Source organism: Typha angustifolia, chromosome 10 (genome assembly GCF_048772165.1).
Source record: "Typha angustifolia cultivar Huaian chromosome 10, ASM4877216v1, whole genome shotgun sequence".
NCBI classification, from domain to species: Eukaryota; Viridiplantae; Streptophyta; class Magnoliopsida; order Poales; family Typhaceae; genus Typha; species Typha angustifolia.
This window is the reverse complement of record NC_133248.1, coordinates 10,020,001-10,043,654: the sequence shown is the minus strand read 5'-3', so window position 1 is coordinate 10,043,654 and position 23,654 is coordinate 10,020,001. Positions and strand designations below refer to the sequence as shown.

At 39.6% G+C, this 23,654-nt stretch overlaps 5 protein-coding genes across 17 annotated transcripts in view; 4 read left to right on the top strand and 1 right to left on the bottom strand.

The window, feature by feature from the left end:
- The first annotated feature begins 783 nt into the window (after window positions 1-783).
- On the top strand, window positions 784-4,527 carry LOC140768325 (sialyltransferase-like protein 1). Of its 7 annotated transcripts, none has more exons than XM_073108578.1 (2): window positions 784-2,209; window positions 4,453-4,527. In XM_073108578.1, the coding sequence occupies exons 1-2, from the start codon at window positions 1,103-1,105 to the stop codon at window positions 4,510-4,512; spliced, it is 1,167 nt and encodes a 388-aa protein (XP_072964679.1). In that variant the 5' UTR covers window positions 784-1,102; the 3' UTR covers window positions 4,513-4,527. The 7 variants fall into 7 exon arrangements, with proteins under 7 accessions (XP_072964679.1, XP_072964682.1, XP_072964680.1 ...); XM_073108581.1 differs by lacking the exon at window positions 4,453-4,527 and adding an exon at window positions 4,162-4,300; XM_073108579.1 differs by lacking the exon at window positions 4,453-4,527 and adding an exon at window positions 4,218-4,289.
- A 4,954-nt stretch (window positions 4,528-9,481) lies between these two features.
- Window positions 9,482-11,196, bottom strand: LOC140768613 (zinc finger protein WIP6-like). Its single transcript, XM_073108951.1, has 3 exons — window positions 10,540-11,196; window positions 9,799-10,277; window positions 9,482-9,728 (listed from the first exon to the last, which is right to left on the bottom strand). The coding sequence occupies exons 1-3, from the start codon at window positions 11,038-11,040 to the stop codon at window positions 9,716-9,718; spliced, it is 993 nt and encodes a 330-aa protein (XP_072965052.1). The 5' UTR covers window positions 11,041-11,196; the 3' UTR covers window positions 9,482-9,715.
- Window positions 11,197-15,770: 4,574 nt separating this feature from the next.
- On the top strand, window positions 15,771-18,030 carry LOC140768895 (uncharacterized). Of its 2 annotated transcripts, XM_073109350.1 has the most exons (5): window positions 15,771-15,927; window positions 16,001-16,254; window positions 16,329-16,540; window positions 16,640-16,907; window positions 17,572-18,030. In XM_073109350.1, exons 2-5 carry the CDS (start codon window positions 16,003-16,005, stop codon window positions 17,884-17,886), a joined length of 1,047 nt encoding a protein of 348 aa, XP_072965451.1. In that variant the 5' UTR covers window positions 15,771-15,927; window positions 16,001-16,002; the 3' UTR covers window positions 17,887-18,030. The 2 variants fall into 2 exon arrangements, with proteins under 2 accessions (XP_072965451.1, XP_072965450.1); XM_073109349.1 differs by having other exon boundaries at window positions 15,818-16,254.
- Window positions 18,031-18,741: 711 nt separating this feature from the next.
- Window positions 18,742-21,353, top strand: LOC140768896 (bZIP transcription factor ABI5 homolog). 4 transcript variants are annotated; one of them, XM_073109352.1, is made up of 6 exons: window positions 18,742-18,949; window positions 19,507-19,623; window positions 19,700-20,551; window positions 20,638-20,709; window positions 20,810-20,842; window positions 20,926-21,353. In XM_073109352.1, exons 3-6 carry the CDS (start codon window positions 19,763-19,765, stop codon window positions 21,010-21,012), a joined length of 981 nt encoding a protein of 326 aa, XP_072965453.1. In that variant the 5' UTR covers window positions 18,742-18,949; window positions 19,507-19,623; window positions 19,700-19,762; the 3' UTR covers window positions 21,013-21,353. The 4 variants fall into 4 exon arrangements, with proteins under 4 accessions (XP_072965453.1, XP_072965455.1, XP_072965452.1 ...); XM_073109354.1 differs by lacking the exon at window positions 19,507-19,623 and having other exon boundaries at window positions 20,813-20,842; XM_073109351.1 differs by lacking the exon at window positions 19,507-19,623.
- A 1,506-nt stretch (window positions 21,354-22,859) lies between these two features.
- The window catches only part of LOC140768421 (uncharacterized), a 2,012-nt gene continuing 1,217 nt past the window's right edge, over window positions 22,860-23,654 (top strand). The window contains exons 1-2 of one of the 3 annotated variants that reach the window (XM_073108687.1): window positions 22,860-23,117; window positions 23,253-23,654. The exon at window positions 23,253-23,654 is cut by the window's right edge and continues 161 nt beyond it. In XM_073108687.1, coding sequence (XP_072964788.1) covers window positions 23,272-23,654 — 383 coding nt within the window. In that variant the 5' untranslated portion in view covers window positions 22,860-23,117; window positions 23,253-23,271. The other 2 variants (XM_073108685.1, XM_073108686.1) reach the window with 2 other exon arrangements.

The following is a 23,654-nucleotide window of genomic DNA, read 5'->3' as shown; positions in this document are numbered from 1 at the left end:
GAGCAGAGCTCCCTCGGTTATTCCTGTCAGAAAACTAACAATTGCGTGTCCATCTAGGAATCAACGACATTAACGTCATTTCCAAGGCAAGGTAGTATACAAAACGAACGAATGAATAAAGACCCTTTCATCCCTTAATAATAATAAACAATTTTGGCTCATAGTTGGTTGGAAACTTAGACTGCATACCATGGTCAAGATTGGAGGGTGGCGCCGTATCAGAAGAAACACTGTTATGGTGTGCTCGAGGATCAACTTATATGGGCTCCAAAATTGTTGTTATTGAAACCATTACACTAATGGAAGGATACCACCCATCACATTCATGGGACCCTCCATAAATCTACATCCCAAGCCTCCTCTTGACTTCCCATGGACCTATAACAACAACAGCCAGGAAAATTTATGCTTAATTAAGATGCAGATAGGAAAAATAATAATCAAAGACCATCTCCCATTCTCCCTACCCCAAAAAAGAAGGGCTTGTGGTTGGAAACATACTACTCGGAGAAGGCAAGAACAGGGGATTTCGGATCCTGCCCAGAATGTTAGACTCCAAAGTAATTGGTCCACCCACCACGTCACCTCATCCGACGTAGCCGCCCGCGTAAAGAAATGGGATTCGGTACGCTACTATATGCAGGACTTGGTACACTCGGTACCTGGCAAATCAAATTCTGCCGCGTCGTACGAATCCTGAGATGCAGAGGATCCATTAGTCGGGGTGGAGGAGATCCCGTATACTGATATCCAAAGCTTACTTATAAGAGGCTAAAACCGGACCAAACCCCAAAAGTAAAGCTTAAGTAAGCTGCCCCCTAATTTTTAAATCCCGAGCCCTTCGATAAAAAGCGAACTCCACTTTGCAACCCACTTTGCCATTGGCCGTCTCTTCGAGCTCGTAGCTCCGAGCTCGATCCAAGCTCTCTTCTAATGGCGGCCGAAATCCCGTTCTCCTAACCCTGAGAGGAGGAGGAAAAGCTCGCAAAGGTGGAATCTTTTCTGGACCAAGTTGCAAGAATTCTCGGATTCGTGGCTTTCTTACGTTTTCCTCGACGGGAATGGCGGTTTCTTCGGGATCTTTATCGATTTAGGGCACGAGATGAAGCGGTCTCTGCGCTTGCCGTTTAGCCTCCTGGTGCTAATCGCCCTCTTCTCCGTGCTCAGCTTCCGCGTAGCGCTCCGCCGGGGCATATGCGGCGGCACTGCCGCCGTTGCCGTCGCCGCGGCGGCGGCGGCGGACACGAATCTCAACGCGACTCTCCTTGCCCTCTCCGCCATCGACCCCGGCGAGGCGGCGATGCGTAAGGACGTCGACGACCTCCTCGACGGCAACTTCCCCGCCTCCGTCACTGGCCGGAGTGCCCGGTCCCGATCCGCGTGGCGGCGCGAAAACCACCGCGATCGACTCGACCGGTTCCCGAGCCGTATCTTTTACCCTAAGGACCAGTTCCTCCTCCCCGACTTCCGCCGCGCCCTCCGCGACTGGTACCGTCGCCGCCGGTTTCATCCTCCAATAATGTCCGAACTCGTTGACCTTGTCAAGCGACCCCTCGATCTCCACTACGGCGGCTCCACGGGAAATAGTCGGGTCCCCTCCTGTGCCGTCGTCGGGAACAGTGGCATCCTCTTGAAATCCAACTACGGCGACCAAATCGACGGCCACGATCTCGTTATCCGCCTCAACAACGCCCCCGTCGACGGCTACCTTCGCAACGTGGGATCCAAGACCCACCTCTCCTTCGTCAACAGCAACATCCTCCACGGCTGTGCTCGAAGAAAGGGTTGCTTTTGCCACCCCTATGGCGAAAACATCCCCATAATAATGTACATTTGCCAAGCTGCGCACTTGCTTGACTACACCGTTTGCAACTCTTCCCACAAATCTCCTCTCCTTATCACGGACGCTCGATTTGATCTCCTCTGTGCGAGGATTGTAAAATATTACTCTTTGAAGAGGTTTGTGGAGGAGACAGGTAGGCCGCCGGAGGAGTGGGGGAAGGCCCATGATGAGGTGATGTTCCATTACTCGTCGGGGTTGCAGGCGGTGATGCTTGCAGCTGGGATTTGTGATAAAGTTAGCGTCTTTGGGTTTGGGAAGGCGGTGGAGGCAAAACACCATTACCATACAAACCAGAAGGGGGAGCTTGATTTGCATGACTACGAAGCGGAGTATGCGCTTTACCGTGACTTGTCCGAGAGGCCGCAGGTAATACCATTTCTTAATGAATCTGGATTTAAGGTTCCTCCTGTTGTGTTCTACCATTGATTGGAATTGTTGGGTTGCCACGATCATGGTGTGCAAGTGTAATTTTACGAGAAGTTGAAAAGAAAGAAGAAACTAGTTTGTTAGATCCAAGCCGAATTGATAGTTGTTCGATGAGATGGCAAAACTGTTCCTTTAGCAGTATAATTGTACTGTGAAGAAGAAATTTTGATGTAGGCTTAATGTTCTTGTGTCCTCAAAAATATGTATAGTAAAAATGGAAAAATATTATTATTTGGAAATCTAGTTGATTGGAAATTTCCATTTTATTCAGATGTCATATCAAGCTTCACGAGTAACTTTTGATCTTAATCCCTTCTTCAGTGTTAAAATGACCCATGTTTTGTTCTATTGTTTACTTTTATTAGTAGATGTTCTGGGAATCGCGCACCTTTTGTTCTATATTAGTTTTGTCACATGGAATTCCTCTCAGTGGGACAATACTGCTTCTTCCCTTTCCTGTTTTCTTCCATAATGTACTATGTTGGTGTCACACGAGGATTACAGAGAACTGTGAAAAATGCTACCTTCCCTGTTTGGGTCAGTTGTTTGCTGATAATTCTGTTGTTCTGATTAAGATTTTCTCGAGTTTAAGGCATATATAGCATAGGAGTATGATATTTTGTTTATATATAAACAGCAACGGCGATCAACTTGTAGTGTGTATTCAGGTTGTGCCTTTCAACTGGATGTTTGTTTGCCATTCCCATAAAAGCTCAATCTTTCGTCTGCCCAACTTGCATGAGTGGTCCAGCAAGTTCATGATAACCGCATATGACTCATGTTATTTTAGTCATGCAATGTATATTTAGGTGATATTGACAACATTGTCCTGCCCTGTGATTCTCTTCTGCACAATAATTGGATTCCCTATTACTGTAGTTCTGGAGATCACTTTCTGTTTATTGAGCATCTTATCTGCACCATTAAGTTAATTTGGCAATGCACGGTTTAGTCCTTACGTTGTTGACCTTTTTGGATCTATACTCCAAATATCTTTTTAAGATTCTTCTACTTGTGTTACTCCAGCAACTGAAACATACTTAACATTTTATCTTGTTGGCCTAAGAATATTTAATGATATACTTGCAAGTTCTGAAAAGTGGCAACAAATGCATTTTTGCAAGTTTCTGTAGAGCTGGAATCAATGGAAAAGAAGCTTTGCTGCAGATAAAAATTGAGCCTACTTGGGTTGAGAACATCATTGTTGCAAAGTATACCTGGTAGCAATCATTTCACCTGACTGCCATCAATAAGATTGTGAAGTAAAATGCAGATGGAGTACGGTCTGGAAAACCGGCAAGATTTTCCCAGAGATACCTTTTGGAACTGTGCTATTAATATTATTGCTTGGGCAGATGGAAATGATAATTTAGATGTATGACTGGATTACTATTTCAAATCTCAACAATGTTTTGCCTCACTGAAATTTCCTGGTAGTCTGGTCTGTCTGGTCTCTAGTATCTGCTAACATCTGTTCATATGCTGAGCAATGCATCACAATAGCTGTCAATAGTTCCTGTATGTCATTAAATGTGCGTCCATGATAAGATATACTCTATGGAGGAAGAATATGGAGTGAGCATCATTGCTGGACACCTTGCACTTGCTAATATCCTTCATGCTTTATTTACTACAATTTTTCTCTTTATGCCTTTTTTTTTTATACAGTAGTTCATTTTCTTTCTCATTATTTTCTCCTTTTCTGGACATATTTCTTTCATCTATAAATTCTGCAATGTTTTATGTACCTCTCTTTTGTTTATGGGTTTACAGTGGTTGTCAATTTTGTAAAAGGACTTTTTGAGGCTGACATTCCTAATTATATTTTTCCTTTAACTGCTACTTTGGATCTTGCTTGATGAACTAATTGAAGCCTGGTGAACAAATTGCAGCAACCTAACAATCTGAAATGACACCTGAGCCTTTTGTACTTCTGATGACATTGTAGATTCACAGTTCCATCTCCAAACATGAAAGGCCTTGCAAGGCAAGGAATGTAACCTAAATACCTTCTAAGAAGCATTTTGAAGACTGCATCTATTACTGCTGTGGAGCTATTCCTAGATCTTATCTTAATACAGTGTAATTTAAGTACACGTGGAAATGCTACACTGTAGTTCTTCGTGAAACCTTTTTTCTTTTCTTTCTTTTTTGATTAAAAGTTCTTTGGGACACTTGGACAGGAAACTTATTTGCAGACACCTCTGTGTCAATTTTTACTGGCAGAAGAATGTGGCAACTAGATAAGTGGCTGACTTTGCTGATCATTTGCATGTCTGCAGTAATCTAGCCCCATTATACAGTCTCAGTATGCATAACATATGGTCTCCCTCACAGTTCATGTGATGTTGTTTGTAATATTCTTTAGTGGAACACCACATGATTGTTAAGCAATGATACAATCCCACTCACATGAATAGCTTTTCATGTTAGAAGAGTAAAGAAAACTACCCACTTGTGTGAGATAATATAAGCACTTTGATTATTTTTCTTACTCCTTTTTCCCCTAATCCCTTGATCATCTTGCCCCCACACAACCACTACAGAAGCAATTCACTTGCGGCTGGGCATTCAGGAGGGTAGTATTCTTTTCTTTGGCCAACCCCACAAACTACAGAAGTATAGTATGGTGGCCAGGTGGGATTTTTATAATATAATTATATTTAAGTTTAGCATATAAATTGAGCGCATATATTTTCTACCATCGATATATATTTTATTTTAACAAACATATTAAAAATCTATTATTATAAATTTTAAAAATAAATATAATTAAATTATAAAAACCTCCTAGTAAGGTCTCTTTGGTTACACAACACTTCTCCTAAAAGGTTTCAAAATAATACTTCCTCAATTAATATTTTATAAAACTTAAAAGGCAGGCCGTTTCATCTCCTGCATAGATATCCTAAGGTTTTTTTATTTCTCTTGCATAGATATCATAATGCAAGAGAAGCTTAAGAAGAAACTCCAGACACTCAACCAACAGAACCAGGCCCTCCTATCTTAGCTCACTCAGAGGGCCTTCATACCAAACCAAATCCATGAAACAAATCCAAATCCTGAATTCATTGTCAATTGCATAAGGTTTAGCATTACGTCAGTGCATCAAGAAATTTGGAAGAAGGGCGATAAAATGAACTGGTTGCAAGCCTCTGTATGTCCCATAATATTGGAGTTCTATTTCAGACTTTCTTTTCATATGAATGATAAGCTGCACATAATTCTACACTTTGCTCAAGAGTAATTAGATAACATATCCATGCTCTTGTGCTGTTTCAAATATATGCTAAAAAAAATGATACTAAAGCTTATCCATCCTTACCTTCTGATCTAACATGTATGTATTGTCACAAAGATCAGGTCACAGGGGAACAAGGTCACTAGCTTAAACTGGTTTAGAAAACTATGCCGTTTGATTGTTGTCATGATTACACTTAGAGAGGAGAAAGACAATGATTATTCTCAAAGGCAAAATAATAGTTAGATTTTATAGCAGATATAAGATATTGGATGAAAGGCTCCTAAACTAGTTTTGGGGGGGGGGGGGGGGGGGGGGTAAACTACTGTTTAGAAACTAGATTAGTTTACTTCTGGTTCAGAGTTATGCCTAAGCTACATCAGGATATGGTTTAAATATCACCCATTAAAGAAAAGGTAAGAAAAGAATGAACAAGAAAAAAGGGGAGGAGGGAAGGGTCAAAACATGTCAGTAAACGATTTAAGTCTGTAGACGTTGACACACACTGCTGACTTCTAATGGAAATTGGAAGCCGTCTCCGGAGAATCAAATCGGTAACGATTAAGAGACTTCTGCCGCCTTCTAGATGTCCTTTCTTTGAATTAGGAGGAGGCCGGCACAGCATGCGCAACGGAATAAATCAGTAAAGTCGGTGGTGTAAAAGGAAATCGCCACCGACTCTAAAGTAGACAAATTAAAGTCGGGAAGACAAAAGTCTGCCGACAAAAGCTCTGCTGTAAATTCACATACTTAGGTGAAATGAGTGGAGCTATTTTTGGTAGGTAAGATAATTATTATTTTTTAATTTACTTTTTATAATTGAATATCAAAAGTATAGAAGTTCTTAAAAATTAATTATTATTTTTTTCACTTTCTAGCGACCAAATATTATCTAAATGGGTCATAAAATTACTTCTATTCACTCTCTCAAACAAATATAAATTTTTACTAGTATCCAACTATTTAGGAGTTTTAGACTATTTTAACTCTTGCGCTAAATATGAAGATAGATGAATTTTACTACGTGGGATCTAACTCAACAAACCGTTAAATTGGACAATGATTTTCAAACATAACTTGCTTTTCAGTACGACAACTTAGAAATTTATAAGTCGCTAAGTAAATTGCTAAATTAATTTTTTGATTTGAAAGTTGTTTCGTTGTCCCATTCAATGACTTACTTATAAAAATCTGTTCAGTTTAGCGGTTTCTCCATAATAAGTTATACTAGGTAATCAATTTTAGAAAAAGAAATTGGTGAATACAATGAGAAGTATGTTAAAAGGCTTGCCTATGTTTATCAATAGGAATCTAACTTGTAAGATTCTTAATTATTTCTCAATTTAGAGACTTATATTTTGAAATTGTTCAAGAGTTTTGTTGAGTTATATCAAACAGCGGCCAAATTCACCTAGATTTGATTTCAATTTTGAAGCTTACTAGAAACCTCAGAGAAATTGTTTTTGAGAGGGTTAATTTGTCAAAAACTAATTCTCTCTACCAAACTCCTTTGTCTTAGTCCTTGATTTTGACTGTAAATGCCACAAAACGAGAGAGAAAACCAAGGAAGGTGACGAATTGAACGTTGACCATGACAAATAATATTCCTATGATGCGACGTGAATGCATTCTGTTGATCATGACATTGCTGTAATATTTTCTACCCTCTTTTAAGTTCTGCATTTCATTTGTCGATGTTGTTTTAGAGTCTTGGGTGAAAAAAGGATTAGACTTACTGAAATCAATTGACTATTATCAAATAATTTCCAAGGTAATCGAGTGTGTGGAGAATTGGATTCGAAGAGAATAGATAGGCCTATAAATAATTATTTTCTTTTGTTTTGGTTTTATATAGCACTTGTTCAAAATTAAAAATCTAGTGTCAATATTTTTTAATAGATACAACAACATCATGAAATATATTTGATAGATATGCTTGAGTAGCTTTCAGTGGTGCATGATTAATTTAAGGTTAAAAGGCCAAAAAAAGCGGCTTTAGGTAATTAACTATTAATCCTGATTTAATTGCCATGAAAAGGTAGCGGCAATTTTAAGTTTACTGATCACTTTGATGACACAATTTAGTCAAAAACAGGGAAAAAAATTGCATCTGTTTCTATGTTTGATTAGAAAGTAATCAATTCTTAGGCATGGGATGAATTAGATGATGAGTAGTCCCATGGGTTCTTAATAAAATAATTTTTTATTTTATTAATTATGAGCCCTTAGGCTATAGGTAGACAGAAAACTTGGTATGACCTATTATATAGATTAGATAATTAAGCTAATCCTCTAAGAAAAGAGTTATAACAAGTCGAAATCATATACTTCAATAAAAATAATTAGCTAAATATAAACACTAGTATTTACGATGGAATTGAATCCATGGTAGCTTCTTAATAATGCACAGTACACAAGTATTTAGAAAGGTGATGACTTTTAGTAAAAGTAAGTGTGTTTTATAGTTGGTGTTAGTTAAACATTGGGCAAATTACAGTTTATCCTCCAGTGATTTAGTCTAATTTTAATTTACTCTCATGTTCTTGAGATGTCTTAAGCATTTAAGCTCCATATGGCTTAAATCAAGTTGAAATTGTTAGTCAATTATTTTTCCGAGTGTAAAAATATTTAATTACTCTCATAAAAATACAGTCTACTATAATGATGGTGGAAGTAGTTTTGATAGCTTAACAAAATATATTTAAGATAGAAAATATTACCATTAATGATGGTAATAAAGTATAAATTGCCCTAATTATAACCTTTTTCACGTAGGAATTTTTTGGTAAAAACTCCTGAAACCGTATTTAATATAAGATATCATTAAGCCTATACTTCCATGGACTTACGTGTTTCCATGCAAACTCTGACGCACTCTACCTACTCTGGAAATGGACTTGTTCATTTCACACAGAGTTATTAACTCAAATCCAAAAGAAAAGAGAACTATTTGTCTTGCTTGATGGAGGAGAGTAAGCAGTCCAAAATAGAGCAGTATATATATATTTTGGAGAAGGCTTCGATCGAGCTAGTTAGGAAACGATCAGTGGGAAAGGGTTTACTGGAAGGGTTTACTTCTTCTTTCTTCTTTCACGTCTTCTTCATCCGACAAAGATGGGTGGAAGTCTCATTCCCAGCCACATCCACATATCATCTTTCTAGCAATTCTGGTTTCTACCCAATAATCCACCCTTGGCTTTTCAACTTCAACCTGCAATATATGTATATACAAATAATACCTAGAAGTGTTTTCCCACTTGGTCGTCACGTCCCTTTCCCTTCTTCTCTTATTTCAACTCAATAGGAACTAAGCAACAACGAATTGGCTGAAACAGCCATTTGAAAAGAAAAACTCCACAGGATGATGCCACCTATTACCTATACCTCTCTGCCCAAACAAAAGGACGAATTACATAATATCGTTACATGTGTGAGTGCTATTCTATCACTTTGACATATCTATCTATATTGTACGTAACATGAGTAATGCCTACAGAGCTAGGTGCATTCCCACTCCTCTAGTTAATTTTCCAAGGCCATGGTCAAGCCCACCTTCCCCCACCTTGTCTTTTGGCATGCCATCATCGTCATCATCATCATCTCTGTGAACAAGCCATGTCCACTCCCTCTTGAGGTGTGTACACAAGATGGGTAGTGGTGGATTGGTTAGGGTCAGTGTGCCTCAAAGTTGGACTAGCAAAAAGTGATCTATATATTACTTAGACTTTTAGAAAAGAGGTATAGATAGCTATAGATATATGTGTGTGTGTGTGTGTGTCGTTCTTATAGTTATTGCACCCTTCTTTTATGTTTAATTAACTAAGCTTTAATATAATCTACTTTAGAATTTCTATCTAATCACGCGTGCTAAGTGTCCTTTTCTTGAATTCCAGTGGTCCGGAATAAAGATTATTCGATAAATTAAAAGAGATCATCATGTATCACATAGCAATTAATGGCAGAAACAAGGATAAAGGAATATAGTAAGTGATGCATAAAATTGCCCTTATAGTGAGCAAAGGAAGTAAACAAAGTTTCCTTACGAGTTTCTCAATTAGTCTGTGAAGCTGGGAAATTTTCTCCAATACAAAGTTACAGATAAGACTCCTGAAACTCTATATGATGAAAAGCTCCATGGCATTCTATAACCTGGGGGCAGAAGAAAATTCAGCTACTTCACAGTCTTCTCCAAGGCAGTCTCCATTTTATTCTCCACATCTAGAAAGAGAAAAAGGTATATAGTTATGGCAGTGTTCTTATGCTCCAAAAGAACCAATCTACTTCTTACACTTCGGCGATCGCTTTAGCACAGGCGGGCGAACGATAAGACCTCGTAGAAATCTTGCTATCAAACCTTATGACGCATTGCCTTTCTCCTTCTTCATCAATACTTGAAGGAAAGTAAGGAGAATGATCGTTACCAAATGATCTAATATGATCATTGAGTGACCTCTTGTGCTTGAAATCAGACCCACAAGTGCAAAACCACTGCTTGCCGCAGTTCTTCTCATGCGTCCTCCAGTCTCCCTTGACTGCAAAAGGCTTGGTGCACTTCCTACATTTGAAGGGCTTCAATCCATGCTTTCTCTTGTAGTGAGTCTGAAGAGTTCTAAAGTCCTTTAATGGCCTTGCCCTAGGATGGTTAATGTTGTTCTTGCACCCATGGGCACAGCAGTAACAAGGAAGCTTGAGAAGTGTCATAGTTTGTGCACCTTTAAGAGATTCTGGCCCCTTTCTATACTCTGAGCCATGCCCCCACATATGCATCTGCATCCAAGAACAGATATAATACGCTAGACTTGTTACAATTAAATGACTATCATTATCCTATGATCAATGAACTAACCAATACAAAAGTGCATATATAGAATTTGCCTGGTACTTATTTTGTTCAGGCAGATGCATGGATTCAAAAAGAATTGCTTAGCATCTATATGTCCTCTCTCCTAGATCTTCTTGATAAAAGTGTGAATTTTCCAAGAAAAGATGTTAACTAAAAAAGTAAGCATCATGCATGAGAGGCTCTAACCTGCATGTTGTTGTACCTATTGAAGCTCTTCTCGCACACGGAGCAAGAGTACTGCACTGGGCCTTTGAGGATTTGTTTGGGGGTTGGGATCCAAAAGCTGCTCTCTTCCCCAAAGGTGCAACCCTCCAAGACCCTCTTCATATCCTCTTCTCTCTTGCAGCTCAAAGCCTGCTTGCTTTCCTCGTCGTCACCTCCAGAAGCACCAGGCAACCCAATATTTAAAATCACAGTATTCTCCTTATCACTAGCCGTCTCACAGCGTCCTTCTCGTTCTTCTTTGATGGGCTTATCGGCCTTCTCAAGCCTACTAAGGAGTGGCAAACACTGATCTTGGATCACTTGTGCAATCTCTTCTTCTCGGTGCGATGGTGGTGGTGGTGGTGGTGAGGAGGAGGAGGTGGATGATGGTGGTGGTGGCTTGAGCCATTCAAAGAAAGGAGAAGCTTGGAAGGAGTGGCCACAGTCCTCATCCATGGGGAAATTAATCCTCACGAAGCCCATCTCTCCCAAGAGACTCCCAGCTCCTCTCCTTCCAAGTCTCCTAAGTCCTAACAAGAATGGGTGGAGGAGAGTAGTAGTCTTGGAGGACCTTTTGTTTTTTATGTCAAGGTATGCATGCCCTGGTCTAAATTTGGGAAGGGAAATGGTTAACTTGGTCTACTGCAGGTCTTTAAAGGGGCTGGATGATGAACTCATCAACTGCTCCGGATCCTATACAAAACATCCTTCCAGGATTTTTACTATTTGGCAACCAATCAAGAAGTGCCAATTGTCATGTGAATACATATAACGTACGGTGATCCTTGTCTTCTTCTTCTTCTTTTTTCTTTTTGACCGAGGATATTCCCATGAACACGTGGGCAGTGCGTCATTTGTTGATTAACGTTAGAAGGTCGCAGGGTTTGGTGGGAAGAGGTAGAATTAACACTGGAAGTGAGTTTAGTGGAAAGAAGACCGGTTAGACTCATTCTCATTTGAGGAAGAGGAGGCGGTTAATTTGGTTTAGTACAATTATTTCCAAGTCTTTAAGAAGCCGAATACTCTTAGGATTTAACTAATTATTAAAATTAAAATTAAAATAATTTAGACCATATAAAAGACATAATTATTTTTTATAATTATTTTTTCTTGGTTAATAATATATATAATTTTGTTACTAAATTATTTCAGACTATCGAATAATTACATAGCTATGGACTATGGTACGATTTTCTATACGTGTGGTGAGGGCTAGAAGCCCAGAATTGCGTGTACACAGAGCCAGGAGAGCGAGGGCATTCACATGAACACGCGGCCGCGCGTCATTTGTTGATTAGTTCTGGAGGTCGTCCGCCCGAGTGAGGATTCGGTGAGGTAGAAATTAACATTTGGAAAGTGAATTTAGCGGAAGACGAAGTGGTAGCAACGAAGGTTAATTCGACTCCACCTCGTGCCGCGCTGTTCGCTGCCAGCCTCGTCCTGTGTCGCTGTTGTCTCTGACTTGTTGGAGCTCCAGGACGCGACTTAGTCAGTCTCTCTCCATCGTCGACATTTCTTACCCGCCTCGGCCTTTTGCCGGGCCTCCTTCACTGCGGTTACTATCGGTGGTGGATCCATCATGGCAGCCGTTGGGTGGCTGTTTTACCGTATTGAGGTCCTATTGTAGTGCTAGACGGGGCTCATTTCAGAATGTTATCCTATCTCTCTTTCTTATATTATATAATAGTGTAGTTTCCAGAGTATTATATATATATATATATATATACACACACAGGGGGGGTACGGTTTGGTGGTTGATATTTCTCAATAGCGTGTGTACACGATGGAAAAGTGCAGCTTTAATTGCTTTAGATTTTATATAACCTTAACTTAGAAAGAATTTAGTATAAGTTAAAAACATGATTAAATTCTTCCACGTGACCCCCTTTTTTCCTTTTATTATTTTAATGTACACCTGGAGTTGGACTTGGACTTGGACTCGGTATGAGATAGAGAACTTGATCTTATTTTACTTTTACCGGGTGAAATTACCAAAGTGCTCTTAAAATAGAAGAATATTATTAATGCTTTTCTAAGATGGTGTTTGATTATAAAGTACGAATAATGGACACCTAATCTAAAAGATAGAGATCCATTTATAAGAAATAGAAAAGGACAGAAGGAGAACTGGAACGAATCAAGTTTCCAAGGAACTTCTTGCTTAGAATGTCGAAAAATAAGAGAGATTTATAATCTATTATTACAAGAATCCATTTCGTTGGCAGAAGTGGCTCCTTAAAGAGACAGGTCGGGGCTCTTATTTCTCTTAATTTTCTCTCTATCCTTTTAAATTGAATGCTTTTGGCTCGGCTATTTATTTGCACTAATTCTTATTTGGGTGCTGATGAGATTTCTACTTGTGATTCTTGATAATTTCCTTAGCATATTAGGTGTTTGAGGAAATGTGAGAACGACATATTAATATGCTTTAAGGAATTTGGTTTCGATATTTTATCACGAGACCACGTTTTAGTGAGTCCAATTAATTTAACTATAATTTTAGAGCTTAATTCTTGCTATCCACTTGGCAATCTTGGTATGCATTCTTCTTTCCACTGTTTCAACTAGTAGTTGTAGGCTTGTAGCTGCAGCCCTTCTTATTTGACATCATAGCTGTGGGTTTGCTTGGAGGTCATGGTAATGTTTCAGTTCAGATTATTTGCTAGCAAGAGATAGTTACAATTCTGCAGCTTCGCTGTCATTGGATGTGCTTTATGTGACAATGTTCTAAGATAAATGGCTCTACAGTCTCATAATAGTCTCTGTTGGAAACTAAGATGCTACTGAAGTGGCCATTTTACGAACAGCTTGACTCAATTGTTTTCTTATCAAACTTCATTGCAGCAGCCAATCTACTCGCGTTTCAGCTTTTTATCTAGGTTCCACCTGAATAAATGAATCATATATGGCTATATGCTTATCAATTCTTTACTTTGGTCTTCCACATACTGCAGCTTTGCACCAATCACTAACTATCTAGCTAGAGTTTGATGTAATTTGAATCTATTTGTTAGAACTATTTTGGATGTAACTTACATGCATCACTTGATAAAGAACTTGGATATCAGTCCTCTGTTCTCCTCAGTACATGACTGTCGGACTGTCGGTGTACAGTTTACTCTTATCTAGTTTGCAAGCACAGTCACACATATAGACTTTTGGGGCCTTCTGAGGCCATATACGCTTCTATACCATCGTCCTTTGCATAAAAGATAATAATTTTTTGCTCTAACCCTTAATATTCAGATTAAAAGCATATAAACTTTGGAAACAAGTTCCATTTTAATTTTTTGACGGTTACTCTCTTACCCTGCTGAGACTTTCCTGTAGTAGGTGAATTCCCGTTCCTTCCATGTTACTAGGAATTTAGACATTTGGCACGTATGGCCTAATGGGATAATTCAAATTTATTGTTATATATCTTTTCTGTCAACAGAAATGGTGTATGTATTTCAAGCTTTAGCGAGTCGAGTTTGATCGAGCCAGCATCTGTTCAAGCTCTGTCTTGAAGCTATTTTTTAGTCTATGGTGACTGACCATGCTTGCTCATTTTTATTTGAGTCAAGCTTTATTTATGTCTAAATCTAGATGAACTCAAAAGTGTAGCTCGAGCAGCTTGATTTTTCTCACATCCCTTCTTAGTTATAAATCAACAGCTGCTCCTTCTGCTGGTTCTATCATGTTGGTCGATGTATAAGTAATTTATCCAAGGCAAGGAAAGTCATTGGCGGAGTGAATTACACACCTGATCTATTACAGTGGGTCATAACGTTTGAATCATCAGAAGTGCATTTATGTATACCTTTTTTTTTTCCTTGTCTGTACTAATTAATACTAATTAATTACTTGGAATGATCTGCAGTTTTCCAAGGCCATCAGTCCATAGCTTATCACAGAAACCCGGGTGCACTTTCTTCTACAACTAGCATCTTGAACAATGAATATTCTTAGGTACACTGATTTCTTAGAGATGCGAATGTCATCTGATAAATCTAAAGCCAGATGTCTCGATAGTGAGGGTTTGATTTATTCCAGCTTATGGTGCAATTTCATCTTTCAAGGATTTTATTGGGCCAGTTGCATTATCAGGTTTTCTCTGTCAAAAGCATCTTGTTTCAATGGTTAAGAAATCTCTCCTTCTCAGAGATCAGCACTATGTTAAGTTATCCCTAGCTGACCCAGTCATCCAACCAATGTGCACTGCTTTGTCCTTGTCTTCAGTTTATTTGGGCTTATGTTGATTTTTATGGAACCTTAGTCTATTATTGATTTCCATTTTAGCTGAAAAATTGCTGTTTTCTGATAAGAATTTTCCTCAGGAAGTTGTGTGGTTGTCACTCTTGTTTCACAATGTGATAGTGGTTCCACATAATTTAGCAAGCTGTGACCTTTCTCCTCCTCCCAAGCTACTCTTCTTCTCAAAGTAAGCAGACCAAGGTGGTCCACTCACCTCAGTGGCTCCTCTCTTCAGTCTCAATTGACACTAATGGCTGGACAAAAGGACTACTGTTGTTCTGGTTGCCTTTAAAAGGTGGGTCTAAATTCTTTGGTTATGCTTTAATTCATCAGTGTGGTTAGTGGACTATTACCATCAGTAATAGGTTTCCTCTTGACATTTTTATTTTGGTTCTCGGATGATGCTTGCCCATTTAATAGTACATGGTTTGTCCCAACCAAATTTGTGACATTAATGATTTATTAGCCTGCCTTGGGCCTCCACAGTAAGACATTATTGTATACGGAAAATTCCATATAAGGAGGATTAACATCAGTAAACCCAGGCTCAATTAAATTTTCTTCACTGTTCTCTAAAGCTTCTTGTAGGTACGTATACCCTTCAAAATCATGGCCATTTTGCTGCTACTTTTATCTATCTTTTTTATAATTAACTCCTACGTTTAAATATTGATAAGGTGAGATTTAAACGAATTAGGGATAAAAACCGATGCTAACCACCGCGAATTAGTCAAGCAGGAATCAAATCAAGGGAAAAAAGAATGCAACAAGACAACGTGATGGTACTACTAGTCCTCGAGTTACTCGTACATGAAACGAGAAATGTGGACCAATCTCGTTTTGGGAACCTACCTCGCTGGACTCTTCTGCTACCTCACAGCACACGCCAATAACGTGCCTAAGAGAGGGGCTGCTAAGCTCACCCAAATACCTCCCCCAACATTGAGGATTTAACACCCCCAGGTCTGGTATTACCTTTCCATTTCAAGCAAACTGGGGAAGCCAATCTATTCCCCACTGCAAGTAGCTGAAGATAAATCTTTCCAGGAATTCCCAAAAGCTCCACCCAAGGAGAGCAAAAGTGGAAGAAGCCCATCTATTAGAGAGGGTTCTTCTTTGGGTGGCCTCTTTAAAGTTTCGTTTCTCTTGCTCTCCTCTCATCCAATAGGAAGGATGAGTCTAAGTATCGTCTTGGATCCTTTTGCAGATATGCTCACCAAAGTTGCAGCGATCCTAGTGATTGCTTTGGCTGGATGGGCTTACCTGGCAATTAAACCTCCTCCTCCAAAGATTTGTGGAACTCCAAATGGCCCTCCTGTAACCTCACCCAGGATTCAGCTCAGAGATGGAAGACATCTTGCATACAAAGAGTCTGGAGTTCCAAAGGAGAAGGCCAAGTATAAGATCGTCCTTGTCCACGGCTTTGACAGCACCAAAGACTCCATCTTTCCTGCATCTCAAGTAACCAAAGACCCAAATTTCAACTCTATTCTTAATGGTTGGAAATCTAATCTGTTGTGCTGTTTTAATTTCAGGAGCTGGTGGAAGAACTAGGAGTCTACTACCTGTCATTTGACAGAGCAGGGTATGGCGAGAGTGACCCAAATCCAAAGCGCAGTGTAAAAAGTGAAGCTTTTGACATCCAAGAGCTTGCAGACAAGTTGGAGCTTGGAGAGAAGTTTTACGTGATAGGAGTCTCCATGGGGGGTTATCCAAGTTGGAGTTGTCTCAACTACATTCCACACAGGCAAGCAATTCTGACCCATAAATACTCGTCACTACTTTAAATTGCAGATCAACTAGCTACATATATATATACTTATAAAAGAGCTATGAATTGTATCAGATTGGCAGGAGCAGCACTAGTTGTGCCAGTAGTAAACTACTGGTGGCCTTCATTTCCTGCTAATCTATCAGGGCATGCGTTCGGAAATTTGCTGGCGGGGGACAGGAGGACATTTTGGATTGCACACCATTTGCCTTCCCTTTTATATGCTTGGATGACTCAGAAGTGGTTCCAGACGTCGCAGGCCGCCGCAGGGCATCCTGACATTTTCCCTGAGCAGGATAAGGAGGTTCTTAGAAAGAGGGAAGCACTCCATCCGTCAACTGGGGTATGTTCCTTTTGCTTTGCATTTATCTCTTTGATCAATCTACACAAGCTGGGAAATAGATTAGTCTGCGATATTATTTGAAGTAGCATTTCATCGATTTTTTCTTCTTTCTGATAATTTTTCTTCTAGTTCAAGTGGAATTCAGAAATTACATTCAAAACAAGAGAAAGTTTTGAACTTTATTACTATAGAGTTGAGCACCACATTGGAGTTCGATCCTAAAGAGCATGGATGATGGTCATTAATAATAATTCACTAATGTTAAGTTACCAGAAACCCATGTCACAGAAGCAGAAACAAAAGCTTCTTGCTTCAAATTCTTATCCTCTCAAAATTTGTTACATATATCACTGCTAAATTAGAGAGCAAAAAACAAGGGAAATACATTAGAAACACACCTTACACTTCGCCTTTGTTATCATTACGTATGGATTTGTTTAACATTCGGCGCCCACGTATTTTACTTCTAACGTCTCGAAAACACTTTGAGATCATTTTAGAAAGCTTACTTAAGAACATTAAAAGTTATATTGCATTTACAGTTAACCTAACTGATCTATTTCTTTTTGAGGTATTAAAAAGCAAAAGTAAATAGGTCGAATGATAAATACCCATGGATATATTCTTGCAACTAAAATTCAGTAGCAAATTGTTTATATTACAGCTTCCGAACAAAGCTAGGCAACAAGGAGTGTTCGAATCTCTCCACAGAGACTTGATGGTGGTCTTCGGCAACTGGGAGTTTGATCCTTTGAGGATGAAGAATCCATTCCCCAACAACGAAGGCTCAGTTCACTTATGGCAGGGCTACTTTGATAGGTTTGTTCCAGTGGAGCTACAACGCCATGTTGCAGAGAAGCTTCCATGGATACACTACCATGAGAACCCTCAAGGTGGCCACCTCTTCATGTACACCGGCGGCTGGGCCGATGCAGCACTCAAGGCTCTTTTGCTCGGAGAGGAGCCATCCGTTGCTTAAATTTAGCTACCAATGCAAAGTATGCCTTGGATGTGGAATCTTAGTAGTTTCATCTATGATCGATATGTGAGGGATGAGAGAGAGGGTATCTTGCGTTGGGAATTCGTATAATAATCTATATAATTTATAGGAAAATTTTATTTAGCCTCCTCTCGTTTTTTTTTTTTTGTATTATTTTTGTTTCTAATTCTGCTTTTTTTACCAATCTAAATTGAATTATACTTTTAATTGTACGTCTTTACAAAAATTACTAGGTTAATTTTTATCCAACCGAATTGGATTAATCATAGAAAACAGCCAATTTAGACACATAAAAATATAGAGCGGTTGAAACAAAAATAATTTGAAAAAGAAAAAAAAAAAAGGAGAGCAAAGGGAAATTTTGCCTGATTTATATAAATACGTATAACTCGTGCAACATAATAGCGACGCGTGTCATCTTATACCGTACGAAACGGTACGACCATCAGGAGCAGGATAAGATCACTATACCCTCGTTGCGGCAAGATAATGCCCGGAATGCCATCGGAGGGGACGAGGCTAATCCCGTCCGCGAAACATTTGTCTACCGTCGGAGGCCTTCGTCTCCCCAACCGACACGTGTCTCGGACGTGTCAAGAGAACCGGCAGGCCCTCGCCCTCACCATTCTCATTTCTATTTAATTAAAGCGAACCTTTCTAACCGAACCATTTCCTCGTGGGCCCCGCTTTACTCTAGCGATAAGATTGCGTAAGCGGGGCCCCCCGTGTGAACCCGAAATAGGAAAATAGAAAGGGCAAAATGGGGTCGTAGTAGCTGTCTATAAATAGCCAAATGCCTCTAGATTTCATTCTCCCTTGCTTCCCCTCTTTAAGCGTTGCCCCTGTACTTCACTTATTATTCGTGCTTCCTCCTTACAGCTCTTTTCTCTTGGAGGGAGGGAGGATTCGACCAATGCATGGCTTAATTGAGCTCCAACTCTCTCGTCGATTTGGCGAACGAGTTTGCTGTCAGTGTTTTTGAGGCGACCTTGGTGGAGACTTTTTGGGGACTTCTCTTTGGATAATAAAAAGATTAAGAAAGGTATCTATCTCTGGTTCCTTCTCTACTCTAAATTCTAGTTTGGCATATTTTCCAGTAGTTAAAACGGACTAGACTCATATCGCGAGGAAGTCTTTTACTTTCTTTCTTTGTTATGCTCTGGGCCTAACTTTGAGCTGACGTGGTGGTCAGTGGGATAGCACTCCCTAATATTTAGGTGGAAAAGCTTAAAACTGAGCCTTTAAAAACATTTAAGATTACTTTTATATTATTAAGATAACTTTATGTTTGGTTACTAGACTAAGGTTATTTTAAAGTAAAAGTTCTGTGGAAGGGTATTTAACCCTATTTTCTTTTATTCTTCTGCATTCATTCCTTAAGCGGTGGAGTTGGTAAACAAACCGTGGGCCAATATGGTTTTTGGATATCTAAGCTCCAATCCGACGGTCCGAATTGATCCTCGCCCTGTGCTGGCTCCCACCCACAACAAAAATCTCTGTCGTCTTGCACTTACTATGCACACACATACATACATACAGGCATACGTCCAAAGTCGAACAACATCCCAATCCGTTTCTCTTATTATCTGCTCCTTTTAGTTTTAGGCAGTGCAGCGAAGGGAATCGTAACCGAGCCGGGGGCTTTTTGTACTTATTATTAAGCTAAAGCTAACAAACGAGACGCTTCTGGGGATTTCTTCGGATACTTTGTACTGCGTGCGTGCTGCTACCCAGCCTTCTCGTTGCTTCCAAGAGCTTTATGAATTTATTAATGTAACTGACTCTGCTGCAGCTGAACCTGCACGGCTACACCCACTTCTCTATTTAGGGTGGCGGGTAGGATCCCTAGCGCGTCATGGAGTCGGCTTCGGGGATGAGCAAGAACGTCGGGGCGTCGGAGGACGGGGAGGTGACTTCGCAGGAGAGGGGTGGTGACCTGGAGTTCCCGGCCCTCGTGAGGCAGTCGTCGATTTACAACTTGACCCTCGACGAGATCCAGCACACGGTGTGCGAGCCCGGGAGGACGTTTGGGTCGATGAACATGGACGAGTTCCTCACCAACATTTGGAACGCCGAGGAGGGCCAAGCCGGTCACGCCGCGGGGGGTAGCGACGGCGGCGAGGGCAACGCCTTGGCTGCGGCGGCTGCGGCGGCGCAGCCGTTGAACACGCAGGGGTCGTTGACCATCCCGGCGCAGATGTGTCGGAAGACGGTGGACGAGGTGTGGGCGGAGATCCACCGCGGGCAGGCACAGTACCAGCCCATGGACCGGGCCCACACCTTCGGGGAGATGACGCTGGAGGACTTCTTGATCAAGGCGGGGGTGGTGAGGGAAGGGCACGCGCCGCCGAGCTCGGCGATGGGGGCGTCGGCGCCGCCTAGCGCCGTCCAGCAGCAGTATGGGATTGTGGGTTTTCCGATGGCGGCGGCGGGGCCGAATGGGTACGGGATGGTGGTGGGGTCGCCGGTGAGCTCGGAGGGATTTGGGGGAGGGCAATTGGACAACGGAGTGGGATACGATAGGGTGAACGGTAGGAAGCGGGGCGCGGGGGAAGGAGCAGGAGTGGAGAAGGTGGTGGAGAGGAGGCAGAGGAGGATGATCAAGAACCGCGAGTCGGCTGCCAGGTCCCGTGCACGAAAGCAGGTCAAATAATTCATGTTGATACCGCTGAGATTGTAGATTTTTAAAATTTATTTTACTCGCTGATATTGTTGTGAATTCTGATCCAGGCTTACACAGTGGAGCTTGAAGCGGAGCTGAACCAATTGAAAGAAGAGAATGCCCGGCTAAAAGAAGAAGAAGTAAAAGCTCTACGCTCAAACTTTTTCATACACATATAACGCAAGCTTTGTTCTATCCTTCTTTGCTAACAGGAGCCTTTCTTGCTTTCTTTTTGAATAGCAGAGGAGGATAGTTGCACTGCGGAAGCAAATGGTACTGATCCTTATACAGCAAATTTCACAATACCAATCAACCAACAATTATTCATATCTCTATCGTTGTCTTCCTCCTTGCAGTTGATGGAAAAGATGGGCGAACGGGCGAGTGTGAACGCGAGGAGGACAGCCCGTGCGCTGCGGCGCTGCATTAGTTCTTCCTGGTGAGCGATCGCTAATAGAAGCGATCCAAAGTTGTTAGCTATGACGTCGATCTATGGCGGATTAATTTGATGAGAGGTGGTGGTGGTTTTGAAACGGAGTCGGGTTCTAAGCAGCGGATTGAGCATTTGCGCGACGTAGTTGTTAAGTCTTCCGTTTTGCTCGCTGTTCCATTGCAACTTAACGCAAGCTTGGGATGCTTAATTTTACTGCTTACTTGCTTCTAGTCGAAAATAGTTGTAGTCTCTTTGCATGTAAACTTAAAAGTGGGGGCTTCGGTGCCTGTACAAATAGTTGCTCCTACGCGGGAAGAAGAAGAGAGTGAATAAGACGGACTATTGCGGTATATAAAATATATACATATGTAATTTTCTCATTTGTCCCTATTTGTTTCCTTGCAATATATATATATATATATATAGAGAGAGAGAGAGAGAGAGAGAGAGAGAGAGAGAGTACTTAAGGGGTTATTGGTCTCAGTTGGACAACGATTGGTAAATAACTAATTAAATTGGGCTAGGGTCATGGTTATATTTCAATCATTTGTGATTATATTAGTTAGATTAGCATGCTATAAACAATGAAAGCCTGTCTACCAGTTGTGTAAATTAGTCATGATTACTGTGAAGTAAGCAGCATTGGAAGTGATATTAGAAGTCCATCAAATAGTATTTCACAAAGTGGAGAGGTTTGGTGAGTATTATTCCGCTTCTCGAAAGCCACCAAACTTATTTAATTTTAATTTATTTTATTTTTAAAGTAGAGAGTGATATTTTTGAAATTTTGTTATTAGGTCATCTTTTTTTTTTTTTGATAAAAAAACAGTGTTTTAGATTAATAACCAAACATCAAATTATTAGAAACACTATTAAATTATTCCATACATCTAGTTTAACTATCATTTCATCTTAATTTAATTAAAATTATTTAAAAAATCATCTTCTCTTTTGTATCAATGATTTATCTTTCTTTTTATCAAGTTAAATTTATATATCAAATCAAGAGTATTTGACTTAGCTTCTAATTTTTATTTATATTTTTACGTTAATTTTATATTACATCCAAATTAATTGTAACACTACTATCCTAATTTATAATAAAATATTAAACTACTCTATTTGAGTAAGAAATTAAATTAGAGTAAAATTCATACATTTTCCAACCAAACATGGTCTAATAAATGCAATCTCAATATGCGATCATTTGTTCTCAACGGTAAACATACAATATTTCTTACTATTTTCCCTTAAAAAATGGTAAATTTCAAGCTACCATTTTATAGATGCATCCAGAATCAAACTATTATCCTGAACTTTTCTTTATCAATTTCCCCTTAACTATTTTGCCAACAAAAAAATATAAATTACTATAGTACTCATATAATATTAATGATCACTTTTTAATGTAAATATGAATATTTTACTCATATTTTAAAAATGATTAATTTTTTTTCCTTCTATGATCATATATTTAAAAGAATATATATTATGATAGTTGAATCTTAATTGAGATTAGAGGCTTGTAATCTTAAATCGGTGAAAGTTGAAAGGCCTATTTTGTTTTAAATTTGAAGAGTATAATACAATGAGAGTAAAATTTAATGAAAAGAGAATGGCAATTATTAAATTTTAATATTCACTTAATATATTTTTATCAAAATTAATGATTTAATATTAGTCTAAACTATTAAAGAGAGAAAGCAATACAAACGAAAGTTAAAAGTAGTTCTGTTGGCTTTCCATTATAGCTTGTAATTAATACAATTTTTTTATATGCATTAATGACAATGGAAACTCTCTTCAATTAAGATATTTCTTCTTAAACATCACCGTCTCGAGATTCCCAATTTCCCATCACAACGTACGAATCCTTCCTTTCTCCCTCCGCTTTATCCAAATCTAGCGTTGTTATTAATCTAATTCGTCGATGGTTGGATGCCTCCCGTTTTTGATCTAATCGGAGGAGCTGGGTCTTGATCCTCGTCCTGGTCGATTTATTTCTCTGCAAATTTGAGACTAGGAATAGCTCCTTTTTTTGGCGGTAGGACTTTTAGGGTTCATCTTGAAGGATGGGACTTCAGCATTTCTTCAATTTTCTCTAGAGTTTGTTTGGTAATTACTAAATTTTCATTGTTTTGTTGTTGCTGTTGTTGTTCTTGAAGACAATTGATTGATTTCTCTTTGATGGTCTGCTATCTTTGTTCTTTTTGCATTTAAACCTTTACTATTTTGCTTGATTCAGTTCAGTATTAGGAGAAGAACAAAGATGGGTCTGGGTATATCAAGGTTGATTGGATTGAAGGCAACTGTTCTGTTGTTAGCATTCTATTTCTCCAAAGGGTTGGGCTTAAAATTTATTTCCCTGCCCCTTCTATATGCCTCGCTGATTTCCTATTTAGTTGCTATTGCATCTCACCCGGCAGTTAATCTTCCTTTGCTCCTGGGCAAGAGCTCAGATGGAGGTTTTCCTCTTTGGTCAATGGTGCTGTTTTCCCCTTACCTAGCTTTTGTTCGGATATTTGCACCTTTGAGGAGATTGAAAAGGAGAGAACCATTGTACAGTGAGGTTTCTGAAGGTCTATATGTTGGGGGCTGGCCTTCTTCTTTGGATCATTTGCCTCCAGGTAACCCGGCAGTGATCGATTGCAC